Raw genomic sequence first — 19,074 nt, 5'->3', positions numbered from 1 at the left:
CCAACAGTATAAAATATATGTCCTATCCCTTGCCTTGCACTGAACTTGATCTAGCATTATTAGCATTTGATGCCAGTTTAGTCACTACAATTGAATATTTAATATTTAAAGCAAGTCTGGAAAAAATGTTAATGCAACATATGTAACAAAAATTACAAATTAAATTTCTTAAAAGAAATGTATGATACTAAATTAGAATCTATTTGCATTATACCATTTGCCTAAAATTATTTTCACTTTTGAAATAATAAATGCTAAACGTTTAACAATTAAGTAAAATATTTCATTAACCTCTTCCAGCCTCTACTCATAAAATACATTACATCATAAATAGTAATTGTTTTACTTCTCTCCCTCATGTTTTACTCTCTAACTTATTAGTCTAGAGGTCAAATAACACTAGATTATTATTTTTAGATGGAAGAATAAGGGCTCTAGACTGAAATGCCTACAGCACAGTAACAGGCTTGCCTTAGGTCTACTAGGATATGTACAGTAACTATCCTATTGCATCACTGATAACTATCCTAGTCAGCACAGAATGAGATAAGCAGAAATTGCTCAACAGACTGCCCTACCTACAGGTGAGTTTTTAACCAACTCTTACTGAATTCATCAACAGATATTTACCCCATCAAAAAATCCTTGGTCTTATCAAGTAAAACAAAATCACTCAGAAAAGCCTCACTTATAGTAAAGAAATGGAAAGTATAACACTAAGATTACCATTTCTCACCTAGTTAAACTGGCAAATCCAAGTCTGTCAAACACTCTATTGTGAGGCTTGGGAAAATAGACATGCTTATCCATTATTGGTGGGAATTCAAAATGGTACAGCTCCTAATGGAGGGAAATTTGGTGATATCTAACAAAACTTTGCATTTATATTTGCCCTTTTATTGAACAATCTTGTTTCTATTTGCAATGACAAAAGACTGGAAACAACTCAAATGTCCATTCAAAGGGGACTGGATGAATAAACTACAGTACATGAAAAAAATGGACGACCTTGAAGCAACAGAGAGAAATGAGTCAATCTCTATATACTATTTAGTGATCTTCAGCATATATTTTTAAGAGAAAAAAAGAAATGTGGCAAAAACTCTATATGATACTGCTTACCTAGGTAAGGAGGGGAATACAAATAAATACATACATATCTGATTCTAGTAAGAAAACAATGGAAAAATGGTATTTTTTAAAAATTGTTATTTTGGGGGTACAAGGAACAGGGACAGAAATTAGACTTACTTGAATATACTTTATTTTAAATATGTGACTTCCGAATGATGGGACTCTTCTTGAATAATTATACGAATATATAATTACAGAAATACAGTATAAAAAGTAATCCTTAAAAATAAAACAACTATAGGATTACTCATATATTTCTGGTAGGAATGTAAACTGGTACAACTACTCTACAAAAAAGTTCCATAATATCGTATTAAACTAACATATGACTAAGCAATTTCACTCTCAGGCATTTATCCCAGAGAAAACAAAACTTAGGTTCAAAACCTATACACAAATGTTCCTATCAACTTCATTTGTAACAATCAAAAAATAGAAATAACCCAATGTTTTTTAATGGGTGAATGGTTAAACAAACTGTGGTATATATATATATATACCACAGAACACTACTCATCGGTAAAAAAGAATGAAATACTGATGTGCGCAGCAAATTGGCTGCTCTCCAGGGAATTGCACTGAGTAAAAAAAGCCAGTCCCCAAAGGTCCTAACTGTATGATTCTATTCATGTAAAATTCTTGAAATGACAAATTACAGAAATTGAGTTTAGATCAATGGATACCAGAGGTCAGGGACGGGAGGGGCAACTACCCACCTCCTGGTGGGAAGTTGGCATCACTATAAAAGACAACATGAGGGATCCTTGTGATGAAAATTTTTTGTCAATATTCTTGTTGTACCGTATTGATAGTTTTGTAGGATATTACTGGGAAAAACTGGTGAGGGATACACAGGATCTCTTTATTACTTCACAACTGCATATGAATTTACAACTAGAAGGTCTAATTTTTAAAAATCAAAATAAAACTAATAAAATCAACGTAACTCTGTATCCAGTTGGTGTTATAACCACAAAGTACAATTTTCTCAGGAGACTTTAAATACAATAAATTAACAATAAATCCTTTGGGAAAACTAAGGAATAAAAAATCTAAACTGTTTTACCTAATCATATTGTTGGTACTAGCATTGGCATTACTACAATTGAGACTGTTGTGTTCTATGGGATTAAGAAAGTGAATACCAGTAATTATGCTATTCTAATTACATTAATGTCTGTGTTATTGAGAACTAGGATAAAAGGAGATATAGATGAAACAGAGAAATGGTTAAGTGGCATACAGATGTGAAATTACAATGAGGTACACCTGAAACTTACGTAACATTATATACCAACTTTATCTCAGTACAAAGAAGGTTAAATAAAATGTATTCCTTTTCCCTGTATTCCGAAATTTAATTGCAATTATCAGTATAAACTGATGTATTTTATCTTAAAAATAAAGAGACAAAACATTTCCTAGCTTTGTCTGCTAAAACAGATGTGGGAACAGTGATCAATCTAATAGGAAGAAGCATGGCTACCTCTTTGAGATTCTGATCTTGAAAACCAATTCTGATTTTGGGGAACAGAAGTATAAGATAAGCTTGAGACATCTTGTCATTATCAGGTAGCACAAAAACTATCAAGCAGTACTAGGGTACGGTCAAAATGACCCGAGAGCCAACCTGAAGAAGTTCCCATCAACCAAAAATAGGGCAAAATTTGAACATCAATAAAGATCTAATAGACTGACATCCAGTACATTTCAATCTCTGAGTTCATAATGATACTTAAAATCTTTTTTCATTATTCTAAAAACTGGTAAATAGAGGCTAAGAATCCAAAGCATCCATCCTGCCTTTCTTCATTGAAATATACCTTAAAAGAACTGAACAGTTAGTATGGGGACATGTTTTTCTATAGAAATATTTCAGCTAATAAGTGATGAGCAATAAAATTAACAAGTCACTAACGTGCAACCCTTAATAAATTAATGGATGTAAAGAATGACTTTAAAGGAGACTGGGGTTGGTGGGGTAAGAGGAGTAGGTTTAGATTACTCTGGACTTAGGAGATGTATATCAATCAATCAGCATTTTAGCAGTGGCTAAAAGATAATAGATTTTGTTCCATGTATGATAATGGTTTTATGGTCATGATTATTTTAAAATAATTCTTTTATATACATATACATAAATAAATATATATTTAAATACATATATATGAATGGAATAATATATCTGGGATTTACATTAAAATAGAAGGGGAGAAGAAACACATGGCAATATAAATGAAAAGAGATTGCTGACAATTGTTGAAGAAGGGTGGTGGAAATATGCAAGTTCATTATAGTATTTTATTTTTATACAGGTTTAAAATGTCCATAATAAAAAGATTTTTTAAAAACACCAAAATGGGTCAGGGGGAACACATTACTGCAACAGGTGGAAAGATAGTATCAATTTACAAAATTCTGTAAACTAAGGCAATGTCCTCCTAGTAACTCTTTAACATAGTGCATTCCAGTGAAAAAACATGCCACCACTTAGAAGATGCACTATTACTTTATGCATCATTAATAAAGTAAAAATGCTACACAGTAAACCAATGGGAAGATTTTTCCTGATTTTAGAGGTGTCAGAATGCAAAAAAAAAAATACCCCATAAAAATGAAAAGTGTATCTAGAATTGATAACATATCCATTCATTTTTTAATCTAGAATCCATACATAACTTCTATTAACTAAAGATTATCTAAGTAAAATTATTGGCAATTTTATTGGTATGTACAACTTACCGAGGCTGACAACGTTCACATAGATATGTATCAGGAATATGCTGCCTATCAATCCCCATGCAGTCAATATGTTGCCAAACACTTAAAAAGAAAAAAAAAACAGCAGAACATATAAAGTATTTTTAAAATCATCCTTCAATGAAGATCTGATATTCCATTTAACTACTACTTAGGTGCCTACTTTGACTTTAGTACTGTAAAAGTACCAAAATGTGCTGTGAGAAATTCATTAAAATAGATCCTGAGGGAGATAAAACTTTGAGATGTAAAACCAAGAGGACAGCCCTTGATTGGTGTAGCTCAGTAGGGAGGGCGTCCTCCCACAGACTGAAGGGTCTCTGGTTCAATCCCTGGTCAGAGCACATGTCTGGGTTGTAGGGCCAAGCCCCCAGTTGGGGGTGTGAGTGTGGGGGCAGCCGATTGATGTTTCTCTTGTACATTGTTGTTTCTCTCCCTCTCTTTCTCCCTCCCTTCCCCATTCTCTAAAAATAAATAAATCTTTTTTAAAAGAGGGCAAATTTAAGATATTATATATAATGAAAGTTTGTAAAGAAAATATAATTTTAAACTGTAAAATATATACATTATAAATATTAGCAATCACAAAGTAGAGAAGGCCACACTACTTGGAGTTAATGGAAAAAGCACCCTGGAGAACAGTGAACTTAAACAGAACCTTGTTTAGGAAATTAGGAAGAAAAGATTCGTTATTGTAGCAATGTTTTCTTCAAGTAGGCAGGTAGGAGGAGCAACAGCCAGAAAGTGCTTAACATCTATGAAGAGGAATGTTCATTTTGAAAAACAGAGAAGGATGAACACAGATTAGTAATGTGTAGTCAGATTATATAAGACTTGGAATGTCAAGATGTGTGTAGATTTCCTCTAACTGGCAACAGGTAATAACTAGATGCTTTGATGATACACACTGTAAATTCAAAAAAGTAAAACTGAAAGCAAGCTGTGGCCAAGTAGCTCAGTTGGTTAGAGCGCTGTCCTGATACACCAAGGTGGCAGGCTTGATCCCTTGTCAGGGGACATACAAGAACCAACCTATGAATGCATCAATAAGTGGAACAATGAACAGATGTTTCTCTCTCTCTCCCCACCTTCCTTCATCACTCTGAAATCAATAAATTAAAAAATACTTCTGAAAAAAACTGAAAGCAGAAAAAACAAGAGGCTTTAGCAAAATTCCAGACCTGAGTTAAAAGACAGAACTAGAATGATGGCAGAGAACATGAAGTTAAAGAATCCAATAAACATTCCATGAGGACAGAGATTAAATCTGTTCTCTGTTCTCTAATTATTTTTAATGGAATACATGGTCTAGATTGAGGCAAACTTCTCTATGTTATTATTATTGTATTTTATTGCCAAGATTTTGATTGGTCTAAAATTGATATATATGCCTGTTTCTAAAAAGCCTTAATCTTTTATATAGTAATTAGCCACTTCTAACATACAAAGCTATTAAAGTTATCATACTGTTCTTCACTTCTTAATTGAGAACCTTGGGACAAGAACTGGTAGAATGTGGAAGGCAATGATATGTACATATCAAAGATGTGGGGGGAAAGCAAAAAAACAAAACAAAACAAAACAAAAGGCAGAGCACCTAACAAGGATGGTCAGAATAACAAATTACTAATTTAAACTTGGGGGGGAAGCAATGATGTCATGCAGACAACAGAAGAAAAAAAACTAGAAAATGAGTAAATGATCTGAGTCACACTTGAAAGAGATGAGTATGGGCAACAGAAACATGAAAATACATAGAAGCAATGTCAAACGAGAACAGAGGAGAAATGATTAAGCCCTGCTATACACTACAGGTGAAGCAGAAAAACAGAATGATAAAAAAATAGATTCCTAACAAAGAGAACACTGAAAAGCAAATACCTTGAGTAACCCAAAAAGGGTAAATTGGTCCTTTAAAAATTTATAGATAAGTATAAATCCTAAAGACTATTTCACTATTTTCTAGTAGGGATAACTATATTATATATAGATCGTTGTAATTAAACCAAAAAAAAAAAACCAAAAAACCACTGTTTAGATTGTGCATTAAAGTAAAAACATTGAAAATGGTATGTAATCTGTCACATTAGACAAAACCAGTTGAAAGAAACCACTTTTACATTACTGGTTAAAATATGAATTGATATTTTCTAATAAGTAGCTAATTAAAAATAATGAGGAAAACAAGTTAATACTGGTTATTTTTAAATTTACCTCATGAATAAATTTACTTAAGTGACTGCTGATGGTACTGACAGGTGTCACAGGAAATGATAATTTATTTTTAAATTTGAAGAGTACCACAATATGGTTTTATTAATAGTCACTCAAATATTAAAGTAACAAACTTCCCTTAAAAATGATATCAAATTTCATATTTCACTTAAAGCTACTTTTCCCCTTTTAGCAAAGACAGGTAAATGAACTTTTGGAAATATAACCCTAACTGCATGTTTATAATCAATAACACCCAAGCCCTAATAACTTAACCTAATAAATGGGAACACTATTACAAAATAATGCAAACTAACTTATATTTGGCTGTGGGATGCATATTTATACTCACACTCAAATATTTATATATGCTGGACTATTTCAAATAAGTAACAAAGCTATGCCATAAAGACCAGACCCAGGGAATTCTGTAAAGCTATCAAAATTTCTTAACTTCTACAGTGCACTACTTAAATACTCCCACACTATGCGGGGGATGGACTCAGTAACTTTCAAGCTGAAATCCTACTGTTCCCTCTCCATCCTCCCCAACTCCCTCCCACCAAAAAAAGAAAAACAGAACAAAAAAAGAAAGAAAAAAGAAAACAAAGCCCCACTTTCTGTCCCAATCACACCTTCTCTAGGGGAAGAGGTCTTTCTTGGTGGTTGAACCAGGGTTGGGGGAGGGGAGACTGTGGTTCTGGTTCAAGGAGACTCCAGAGTGCTGCAAGGTTCAAGTCAAAAGGAGGTGAGAGAGTCAGGTCAAACAAACATCAATCAAAATGTATAATTTCCCCCAAACTGGAAAATCACAGTTGATTACACAGCACAAATAATTCCAAAGGAAATACAAAGGACTCAATTCTCCTCTCATTTCTATCTTGTCTACTAGTTATGTAGTTATATTACTATTACATGAGTGAAAAGAGAGATGTGATCCTATGTGAATAATTATCAAAACTGACTGCCTAATACTCCATTAATAATAAGGAGTTCTAATCAACTTTAAGATAGCTTTTTCCCATAGGGGCTTTTTTAGGAACAAAACAGACTGCAATGATAGTAGCAGAAGTCTCATTTTAAAGTGCATTCATTAAACAAAAATAAACTAGTGGTGTGAAATATTTTACCTGCATTTGTCACAACAGATCATGTATCCATCATCATGTGTAAAACCGCATATACACCTGGTTACATCAGTACCATAACTTCCATCCTCAGATGTGCTGATTGTAGTAGCACTGGAAGTTTCATCAAAATTAGGAGTGGTAAATATGCCTACTTCATTTTTGCTAATAAGAACTGATGGAGGAGGGGAGGCCGGAGGTGTTGGAGGAGGACGAGCACCATAATTATGGTCCTGGATTATTGAACATAAATACAGCACAATGTAATTTCAACAATGATATGAGCTAATAAGCAAGTTAAAATTCAATCCTTAATTTGAATATTCAAGAGATATGAAATTGGCCCATTTCTTCCATAACAGCTCTAAAATAATGACTTGGTGAAACTAAATATTAAACTATACTACTAAGTAAAAATGTCAGTCTACAACCTTGGTCACCTCATAATGATTTCCTTCAAACTCCACTCCCTCAACCCCCAAATTAGAGGATATCCTCATAGTCCTATAGTCACATATCTCCACTTTCAAGATAAAAGAAGGTGCAAAATGTGAGAAGTAAAGAAAACAAAACAAGAAACTCAGGAATGAAGAGGCTAAAGAATAACAAAACAACTACAAAAGACATTATCACTATAAAGTATTAATAGGAGATTTTTAAAAATTGAGTGTTTTTTATGCTGGCCAGGGTAATAAAAATCTCTCATAATTGTACCTCAATATCACATATGTGTCCAGTTTTGCAACTGTTCCAATCTAAGTTCTGCCTCTTACTAGCTATGCAATATTGAATGAGTTAACTCAGATAAGCTTTCATTTTCTCAGCTATGAAGTAGAAATGAAAATTATATCTATCTCATGAAGTTTTTTCTGTAGATTAAATGAGGTATTATATGTAAAAATTCTTACCAGAGTCTGGCACATAAGTGCTCAATAAACGGTAACTATATCATTTTCTATAAGAATTACTCTGTAACTTAAAATTATTGGTAGATAGTACAATTCTACCTACAGTCTTTTTATGAAGAATAGACTTTAACACCAAGCTACTAATAGCACAAAATAAAAATAATAGTAATAATAACACCTCTAAAGAGTTCCCCTTAAATTTTAATCCCTTCAATAGTTAGAACAATGAAATATTAAACTATAAATTATATACCTGTTTAGATTAGTATAAAACAAGTATGCCTTTTAAGTACTCAGTTTTAAGCACACCTTAATACCACACACATACTTTCAACCTCTAGATACAAAAAATACCCTTCTAGAGAAATGCTTGACACTTACCGCATAGGGCAAACCAATGTAACTGTGTGAATGATGCGAGCTGCTGGTATATAACTGGTGGGGGTAACTGTTGGATTTCTCAACTACCACAGGGCTAGCTTCTACAGATTCTGGTCTGGAGGGAAAAAAGTTGCATCAAGGAGAATTCCATTTATTCTTTTCCTTTTAATCAATTTAAAATTATAAACACTAATTTTATTGGCTATACACAAAGTTTTTCAAGATGGTATTTATTTATTTTTGGAGAGAGGGGAAAGGAGGAAGAAAGAAAGGGAGAGAAACATCAATATGAGAGAGAAACATCGATTGGTTGCCTTTTTTTTTTTAACTGAGAGTCATTTTTTTCTTCTGTCATTGCCAATAAAATATTTTTTATACTAGACAGGCACCCTGTGGATAAGATATATCCTATCTAAATTCCGTATCATAACAAAGCTTTTGCTTAAGTAAAATAAATGTCCCTTTCGAGTTCAAATATAGTTTCTCTATCATTAAAAAATATTACTAAAGATTAAATGTTATATAATACAGTCAGTGATACAGGGGATGCTAAGCATAAGGGTAGGTAAAAGTGGTAGAAATAATTTAAACTGGACTAAGGGCACACTGACTATACGGACCCCAATTTGAATGTGAAGTATACATTTCACTTATGTAAAACTACAGATGGTCCCAATTTACAGTGGTTCAATTTATGATTTTTCGACTTTACAAACATTAGAAAACAGTATGTATTCAATAGAAACCAGCTAGGCTAAGCTATGATGTTTGATAGGCCAGGTATATTAAATACATTTTTGACTAATGATATTTTTAACTTATTAAGGGTTTATCAGGACCTAAGCTCATTGTAAGTCAAGCAACATCTGTACGTGTTATAGTGTGAAAAGATACAGTAAATCTTGGAAATACTAGTAAAGCTAAGAAATAGGAATCTCACACTAAACCAAAGCTTGCTTATTAAAAAATACAAGCAACAGCCTTAGGTAGTATAAGATCAGCAGGTCTGGCCTGGTAATGGTTGTGATGGTGACTTGGCCAACTACTGATACAACTGGTAGTAACAACTCACCCATGGTGGTTGATTTGTAAGCTCCTTGGCCTAACATTTATATACCTCACTCTCTCAACTTCTTTAGTCATATCAATCCTCCTGAGCCCTATTCCGGTAATTTCTATCAATCAACATGGGTGCTGAACCTACTTCTGAGGACAGTTCACACTAAAATTAACTTCTCCTTTGCATACTCGCAACATGACTCATTTCCATGCCTTTATTCTTACCAATAACCACCACTTGAGATGACTTTTCTTCATAATAACCCTTATTCTATCTCTTATCCAAAACTTTATGTAGAACTTAGTACAATTTGCATTCTTCATGGTCTAAGACTTCTTAATGCAATTACACTCTCTAATTCGTCATATTTCTATAGTCAACTACTTCTTGATATACTGCCTGCCTTTTACTCATTACTTGCACAGTCTCAGCTTAGCTCCATGTTGCCAATGCTGGGAGACCCAGTGTGCTACACTCAGTAGAGAGAGGGAGGCACAAACTCAGGTTGTAAAATGGTCTGAAGGAGATTACAAAGGAAGAGTCTCCAAAATGTTCTGAAAACAAGTACTCACCTAATAGTCTGAAAACAAGTACTCACCTAATATCTATGCTGTTGTATTAAAAATTCACCTATTCATTCTCTTTAAATAGAAATATTTTTAATTTTAAAATTATACATGCTTATAATATAAAATACAGAGGCACATAAGAAAATGAAAGACCATGCCTTCATCCAAACCCCAGACATACCCATATTAAGATGCTGTGTATCCTCCTCTAAACCTATTCATAAATATATCTAACAGTTGTTTTGTAAAAACTGGCAATGTATACTATATGATTCACACTTTGCTTCTTCCAGTTTTCAGTGTCAATATGTATCTGGGAATAATTGCTTATTTCATTGTATGAATGTATCACAACTTGCTTAACAATTTCCCTATTGTTGGATATTTAATTGTTTCTATTTTTCACTGTTAAAGACATCACTGCAATTGTACACCCTTCCATGTATCTGTTCTGCATACATGGTGGTATTTCCACAACCTGGATTCCTGGAAGTAGATATACTAAACAAAGGGAAAAATGCAAATAAAATAGATAGATGCTGCCTAACTACCTTTGATTACAACATCTTATTCCTTCCGAATTCTTTAAAAATTACATAGGAGGAGGAGGAAGTGGAGTTTTAGCAATTCCTGACCTACATTACTATTATTAAAGCTACGTGTAGCAATTGTGGCCAGAAAAATTCACTCTTAAGGATTTAGAGTAAACTCTGAATGTATTACTAAAGAGTATGGCAAAAACTTTGATAGTATGGAGTAACTAACAGTTAGAAATAAAAATAAAACTTGCAGTGCAAGCATATAAACAAGTCACAAACGCCCTGCATAACCTCATGATTCAAATTAAAGCTGTGGTACTGACAAGCTGGCAATGTAAGAAGGCAGAGAAACTTTACCAAGATGCTCATTTCTAATGACATTTCTTACTAAAAGTAATTTTTAAAAGGTTAACAATTATATAAAAAATTTGATATATTTTAAGGATTTTCCTGAAACATAAGATAGCATTTTTCTTTAAGTAACAGGGCAACAAATATCCATAGAAGTACTCTTTAAAAGTCCCATGCTGATAAATATCCTCAAAGCTCTGCAATGCCAGAACATAATAAATCTGAAAACAATGCTGTGATGAATACCAAAGTCAAGTATCCTTTGATTGAGTATTCCCATCTTTAGAAATTTATCCTAAGAAAGTAATCCCCTACTAAAGAACCTCAGAATTGAGATGTTCAGGGAAATACTACTCATAAACTAATTATAGAAAACTAGATGTGAAGAGCAAAAATCATTCCAATGCCCAATCAATAAAAAAATGATTCATTAAATCCAAGCAAACCTATCATATTTATGTATTGATGAACAGCTCAATAGAAATTCATACTAATAAAATCACTATATTCAGGCCATAGGAATTTTCCTCAAAATCTGCTGAAATATTATCACAAACTTTTAATAAACTTTAATAACAGGACTAGAGAGACTATGCAATAATAAATTTTGTGTAAAAGTTGCTACAGTGCTCTAGACAATTTACATATATTCACATAAATACTCAGCTAATATACAGGTACAGCATTTATCATCAAGTAAGAAACTACATTAGCATGGTATTTCTATTTCTACAAATAATTTTGTATCAAAACATAAACCATGGTGCTGTGTTCATCCTATAAATAAAATTTCACTTACATAATTTCAATGTCACTTTTCAAAGAGTGTGTGGTATTTGTACTCATTCATATATTGCTTTGTATATGTTCTTAAATCAGTAAGACAGTAATCATTCCCAAAAAGATAATCTTTTTACCTATGAAACTGCCCAAAAGATACCATTCTAGTCTGTAAATTCAAACTGTTCAAAAATGACAATCAATTAGAGTATTCTCAATATATAAGCAATAAGGTATGGTCAAATGGTCAAAACCACCAGAATCTGTATATGAACTCACTTTTTCAAAACTTTGAATTGTTTCCCATAAGTAGAGGAACTAAATGCACCAAAAGAGATTCTAATATGCAACTTGGCTCTAAAACTGAATTAAGAAGTATGCTCTTGCCCTAGCTGGTGTGGCTGAGCTGGCTGGAGCACTGTCCCACAAACCAAAAAGTCATGGGTTCAATTCCCAGGCAGGGCACATGCCTAGGTCATATGTTTCGTCTCTGGTCTGGGCCTGTACAAGAGGCAACAGATCGATGTTTCTTTCTTTCTATCTCTCCCCAGCCCCCACCACAACCCCTCTTTTCCTCTTTCTCTAAAATCAATAAGCATGTCCTTGGGTGAGGAATTAAAAAAAAAATAAAAATAAAAATAAAGTAGTATACTCTCTTGTTAACTAAGCCAACACTTGGGTACTGACTGCTTCTTTTGGAAGTTCCATACCAGCTAATAAATGCAGAAGAAATGACCAAATTAGAAAAATCACCAATCTTCAACCCTCAACAAAAAACAGATTTAGGCAAGAAATAAGTACAGAAACTAACACCTTGAAAAAGGTTGAAAGCTGTTTAAAGGATAAGGTTTATAAAGGCCTATTCATCATTCCTATCTTCACTGGAAGTTAGACAATCAAGTTTTATGTGCCTCTCCTAATGTCATACAATATAAAGTATAAAGCCCCACATAGAAAATATCATGCTAAAAAGAAAAATGAGAGAAAAGGTTGGGGGTGGGGAATTTGAAGCTAATCATCTCTAGATCTAAATGCCAGGTAGAATACTACATGACACCAAATTCAGAATGTTGAAACTTCTATAGGCCAAATGATCCAGTTTCTTCAACTGATATAAGGGAAAACAAATCTAAATGGTTGTCACAGATGAAAAGCACATTCAAAAGACAGATTCAAAAGATATTTCAGTCAAACACAATATGTGCATCCTGTTTGGATCCCAATTTAAACACACCAATTGCAAAAACACATTTTTGAGATGAGTGAGGAAAGTCTGAAAATAAACTGGTATTTTAAGGGTATTTTATATTTAAAAAGTATTCTTAATTGTTCTTTGAGATAACAGTATTGTGGTTTTAAAAAAAGTCCCTATCTCTTAGTGATGTACACTGCAATATATAACTAAAAAGACACAGAATTTGTTCTTAAATACTTTAAAAAAACTGTGGAATAGAGAAAAGATTGGCAAAATTGTGAATACTCCTAAGGCTGAGTAATGGCCACTTGGGAGTAATACTGCTTTCCCTACTGCTGTATTTGTTTATTTAAAAAACATTTTTTAAGTTCCCCAAGTTTTTCTTTTAATCTTACATTTAATGTCCTTTATACAGTGGGTACCTAAAAGAATGGTCTACTATCTCCTTTTCTCCCACATCAGGAATATGTACTGGGTATTTCTATTTCTAAACCTCTATCTGTGGAATCTCTCTTAACACTTCTTTAATTTCAACACTTTTCTCAAGGCTCACTTCAAAGTGCTCTTTAAGGAGAACTTTCCTGATTGCTTCAACTCATCATAGTTTTATAATTCCTATGGATTCCTATAGCACTTATTTACTGTATTATTCATTTATTACTTACATGCTGTCAACTACCTTCTCACACGCATTTATTATTTTCTCTCCTAGACTCCATCAAAATTAACAAGTTTTCTCTAGTAGAAAGAATACCGAATTGGGACTTATATGTCTGAGGCTGGCCATTTGATGGATATAGCTGGGTATTCACCTTTCTGAACTTAAACTTTTATTTGTAAAGTGGAATTACATATACCTGTGCTTCACCTTCTTCCTAGCAATACAGAATAAAGCTCAAATCATACAAAGAATCTGAAAATGCATTTTCTCAACTATTATGAATTATACAGATGTGTAACTACTTATCTCCTCAGAAATACCTCTCAGGTATTATTAGGAATATTCAGTCTGAAGTTGCTTTTAAATTATTTTAAGACCTTACCTCCACAGTAATTCAAGCTTCCAAATAGAGTGGTTCTCAGTCTGAGTCTAGCTACATCTATTCTAAAAAAATCACTAAATTTGCAAAGTATCAAATCATTGTTATATTAAAATCATTTAATGGAGGAATAAATATGTGTCAAAGTAAACTCCTTATAAAGTTTATTCATTTTAAAGTATACTCCTATAACTCCCAAAATTATATTGAAATAAGTGCCTTGAAATAAAGTGGTTCCTTTGTAACCCTTTTGTAAAGCAGATTTTTAAAATATATTTTCTTAAAGTTGAGTCTATACATACATATGAATTTTTTTAAAGATTTTATTTATTTTGTAGAGAGGGGAAGGGAAGGAAAAAGAGAGGGAGAGAAATATCAATGTGTGGCTGCCTCTCAAGCATTCCCTACTGGTGGCCTGGCCCACAGCCTAGGCATGTGCCCTGACTGGGAACTGAACTGCCAAACCTTTGGTTTGTAGCCTGTGCTCAATCCACTGAGCTACACCAGCCAGGGCCATACATATGAATTTTTCACATACTAAAACACTAAACTTTACATCAAGAAATGTAATGTGTAACCATAAATCTGTAATGTTGTTATAATAAGGTTTCAAAATTCAAAATTTAATGTCGTGGTGATGCAGGACATTAATCAGGAAAATAAAATAAATTGTATTGTTACATCGTATATTTATGTATCATTAATCTAATAGGAACGCAAAGTAATATACATACATTCCTTTTCTGTACTTTCCTTCCTTGTCTCTTTTAATGACATTGTAAGCTCCAGGAGTCAAGGACCTATTACTGTAGAAAAGATTTACTACAAGCAAAATAGGAAATAGATAGAAATGGTATAATAGAATGGGATTAACATTCTCGTTTTAGTTCCAATAACTGCTTAAACCATCCTAATTTCAATACAAAAGATAAGCAAGGAATCACTGTCATTGGCAGCAGAAAAATTTTAAATGTTTAAATTGTTTTTAAATTAATAATTTTAAAGTTTCTGGCTTCAAAGATTTTTAAAGGACTATACAAAGGTATGTTAAGCCTTAAGCATGTCAATGAAAAATCAACATAATTTTATGGAATACTTAATACAGTATATATGTAGGGTTTATGTATATTAGCAAGATCTGACAATGCATTAAATTCATTGTTCACACAGTCTAGTTATCCAACATGATGAACTACGAAGTAGTATGTGCTCCTTGGAGAAAAGTGACTATTATACTCAGAACCTTTGTAAGGAATACTTTATTGTCTTCAGTTACTCTCTTTAACACTCTAAAAGGCACTTCGTTGTTTTTATGTTTTAAGATTAGGTGACTAAGAACCTATCCATATAGATGGCTTCACTCATACCTCCACCGAACTATCTGTTTCACAAGACACAGTTCTCAATCCTATTAACTATCATTATAACACAGCCCTTAAGTGCTAGTGATCAATTATCCTTCTTCAGATCCATTTTTTCCTTCAATAAGGTATGTCAGACAGGCAGGCAGGACACTCTAGTCATGAGTATAATATACTCTGTACAAAGTGATAATGACCATTATTAGCTGGATTTAGCAGTGTTCTGTACAAAAGTCATCTCATGATGATGATCATTTTGCTTGACATAGCAGTTTACTATATACCAAAATCAAGAAATGACCTTATCTTAGTATTTCTGACCTTACCTCATAGTAAAATATTTGCCATTTTCTGCTAACTCAGTCTTCTCAAATCTGTATCTTACCACCATTAAAATAACCTTTCAGTAGTTGAAGAATGAATCTAGATATATCATTTTGCAGTACCTATTTCAAAGAAGCCATATAGGTATTAAAAATAAGAGTAACTTTAGTAATGCTGGAGGGCACCACTGTGTTTTTATCACTTCATCCAAAAAGTTTAACCTACACTTTGTTTGCATCTATAAATCCCATTCACAGAATTTTTGTCTAAGTTTTCTGGTGGACTTACCTTACAGTCAAAAGAGCACACAAACTGTAATTCAAGAATTAGTTCTATGATAATGCTCACCACATGTTTAAGGTACCTTGTTAGATGCTAGAAAGAATAAAGGATTATAAAACACACTCATATTCCTCAAAGAGTTTTTGATCTCAGGAGGAGCAGCAGGTTAGCAAAAAGAGACAAGTACACAAAAACCACCATAAACGGCAAGGAGAGGGTAATGCTACAAAAAAAAAAGGGGTATGGGTAAATGCTTAACAAAACCCTTTCCTCTTCTGCATGTGACTGTGACCTTCAGTTTATTTTCTACTTCTGTTCCCCCCCCCAAAAAACTGATAAAGTAATTGCATGTATTGCTAGGCACATTAACAAAAATGGCCCTTGATTGGTAAATTAATTACATCTGGAGTGGGAAACTATAAACACTTGATGTGGATGCCACAGTTTTGAACTTCCCCAAGGTGCAATGACAGAAATACAGTCACAGTCAGGGATTTCAAAATCACACTGATTTTCAAAGGGTAGATCTTCCAGACAGAAAATCAACCAGGAGACAGCAGCCTTAAATGACACACTAGATCAGGGGTGTCAAACTCATTTTCACTGGGGACCAAATCAGCCTCATGGTTGCCTTCAAAGGGTCAAATGTAACTGTAGGACTGTTATATATAAATATAACTACTCCTTAACAGTTAAGCAAGAGCTCGGTGCTGCCACTGGGTAGAAACAAGGTTCCAGGTTGGATAAAACAAGGTGGAGGGGGCAGTATTCAGCTTTTGGGCCTTGTGCTTGCCACCTGTGCACTAGGTCAAATGGATTTAACTAATATCTTCAGAGCATCTCACCCAAAAGGAGCACAATATACGTGCTTTTCAAGTGCACATGGAATGTTTTCTAGGATAGACCACATATTAGGACACAAAACAAGTCTCAATAAATTCAAGGCTGAAATCATATCAAGCATCTTCTCTGACCACAATGCTATAAAATTAGAAATCAATCACAAGAACACTGAAAAACACACAAAGATATGGAAGTTAAATAACATGTTCTTAAACAATGAATGGGTCCACAATGAGATCAAAGAAGAAATCAAATGATTCCTTGAAACAAATGAAAATGATGATACAACAACCCCAAATCTGTAGGACACTGGGAAAGCAATCCTAAAAGTGATATTCACAGCATTATAGGCTTATCTCAAAAAGAAAAAATTCAAATAAACAATCTAACTTTACACTTAAAAGAACTTGAAAAACAACAACAAACAAAGCCCAAAGTGAGTATAAGGAAGGAAATAATAAATATCAGATCAGAAATAAATGAAATAGACTCTAAAAAAATTATACAAACGATCAATGAATCTAAGAGCTGGGTCTTTGAAAAGATAAACAAGATTGACAAACCTTTAACCAGATTCATCAAGAAAAAAAGAGAGAGGACCCAAATAAATAAAATCAGAAACAAAAAAGGAGAAATAACAATTGACACCAAAGAAATGCAAAGGATTTTAAGAAAATATTATGAACAACTATATGCCAACAAACTAGACAACCTGAATAAAATGAATAAATTCCTATAAACATAAAATCTTCCAAAACTTAATCAGGAAGAATGAGAGAATCTGAATAGACAGATTACACCTAGTAAAATTGAAGCAGTAATCAAAAAAAACTCCCAACAAACAAAAGCCCTGGACGGGACGGCTTCACAGGTGAATTTTACCAAACATTCCGAGGAAAACTAACACCTAGCCTTCTCAAACTATTTCATAAAATTCAAGAGAAAGGAAGGCTCCCAAACTCATTTTATGAGACCAGCATTATCCTAATTCCAAAACCAGATAAAACACTATAAAGAAAATTATAAGCCAGTATCTCTGATGAACATAGCCACTAAAATACTTAATTAAATATTAGAAACTGAATACAGCAATGTATCAAAAAGATCATGATCAAGTGGAGTTTACCCTGGGAATGCAAGGTTAGTATAACATTAACAAATCAATAAATATGATTCACCACAGAAACAAAATGAGGATAAAACATGTGATCATATCAATAGATGCAGAAAAAGCATTTGATAAAATCCATCAGCCATTTATGATAAAAACTCTCAGCAAAGTGGGAATGGAGGGAACATACCTAAACATAATAAAGGCCAGTTATAAAAAACCCACTGCCAGCATCATAATCAATGGGCAAAACTACAAGTATTCCCCGTAAGATAAGGAACAAGAGAGGGATGTCCACTTTCACCTCTCCTATTCCACATGGTACTAGATGTCCTGGCCACAGCAATCAGAGAAAAAGAAAAAAATAAAAGGCATCCAAATTGGAAAGGAAGAAGTAAAATGGTCTTTATTTGCAGATAATATGATACTATACATAGAGAACCCAAAAGATTCCACCAAGAAACTACAAGAACTAAGAAATGAATTCAGCGAAATAGCAGGATGAAAAGTTAATAACTGGAAACCAGATGCATTTTTATATGCCAGTAATGAACTTACAGAACAGGAAATTAAGAAAACAACCTCATTCTCAATTGCTTCAAAAAGAATGAAATACCTAGGAATAAACCTAACCAAAAATGTAAAAGACCTGTACTTGGAAAATTGTAAGACACTGGAGGAAAAAACTGAAGATACAAATAAGTGGAAGCACATACTGTGTTCATGGATAGTAAGAATTAACATCATTAAAATGGTCGTACTAACCAAAGCAATCTATAGATCCAACGCAATTCCCATCAAAATTCCAACGACGTATCTCACAGAACTAGAAGAAATTATTTCAAAAATTTACATGGAAGCACAAAAGACCCCACATAGCAACAGTAATCCTGAGAAAAAAGAACAAGGTCAGAAGAATCACAGTACCTAGTATCAATCTATACTAAAAAGCGATAGTAATCAAAACAGTATGGTACTAGCATAAAAACAGACACAGAGTTCAATGGAACAGAATAGAGAGCCCATAAATGAACTCACAACTTTATAGTCAATAAATATTCAACAGAGAAAACAAGCACATACAATGAGCTAAAG

The 19,074-nt window shown here is 33.2% G+C and overlaps 1 protein-coding gene across 4 annotated transcripts in view; it reads right to left on the bottom strand.

Annotated features, from left to right (window-relative positions):
* Window positions 1-19,074, bottom strand: part of KMT2E (lysine methyltransferase 2E (inactive)) — an 87,883-nt gene that overhangs the window by 32,112 nt on the left and 36,697 nt on the right. For 3 of the 4 annotated variants that reach the window (XM_045828324.1, XM_045828323.1, XM_045828325.1), the window contains 3 exons: window positions 8,525-8,639; window positions 7,239-7,468; window positions 3,877-3,957 (listed from right to left, as the gene is read on the bottom strand). In XM_045828324.1, coding sequence (XP_045684280.1) covers window positions 3,877-3,957; window positions 7,239-7,468; window positions 8,525-8,639 — 426 coding nt within the window. Of the gene's footprint in view, window positions 1-3,876; window positions 3,958-6,743; window positions 6,833-7,238; window positions 7,469-8,524; window positions 8,640-19,074 lie in introns of those variants that run through there. The other variant, XM_045828326.1, reaches the window with a different exon arrangement.

The sequence above is a fragment of the Phyllostomus hastatus genome, unplaced genomic scaffold (assembly GCF_019186645.2).
Source record: "Phyllostomus hastatus isolate PE091 unplaced genomic scaffold, TTU_PhHast_1.1 phas_scaffold_78, whole genome shotgun sequence".
In the NCBI taxonomy this organism is placed as follows: Eukaryota; Metazoa; Chordata; class Mammalia; order Chiroptera; family Phyllostomidae; genus Phyllostomus; species Phyllostomus hastatus.
Note: the sequence above shows the minus strand (reverse complement) of the source record. Positions and strands in the feature narration are given on the sequence as shown.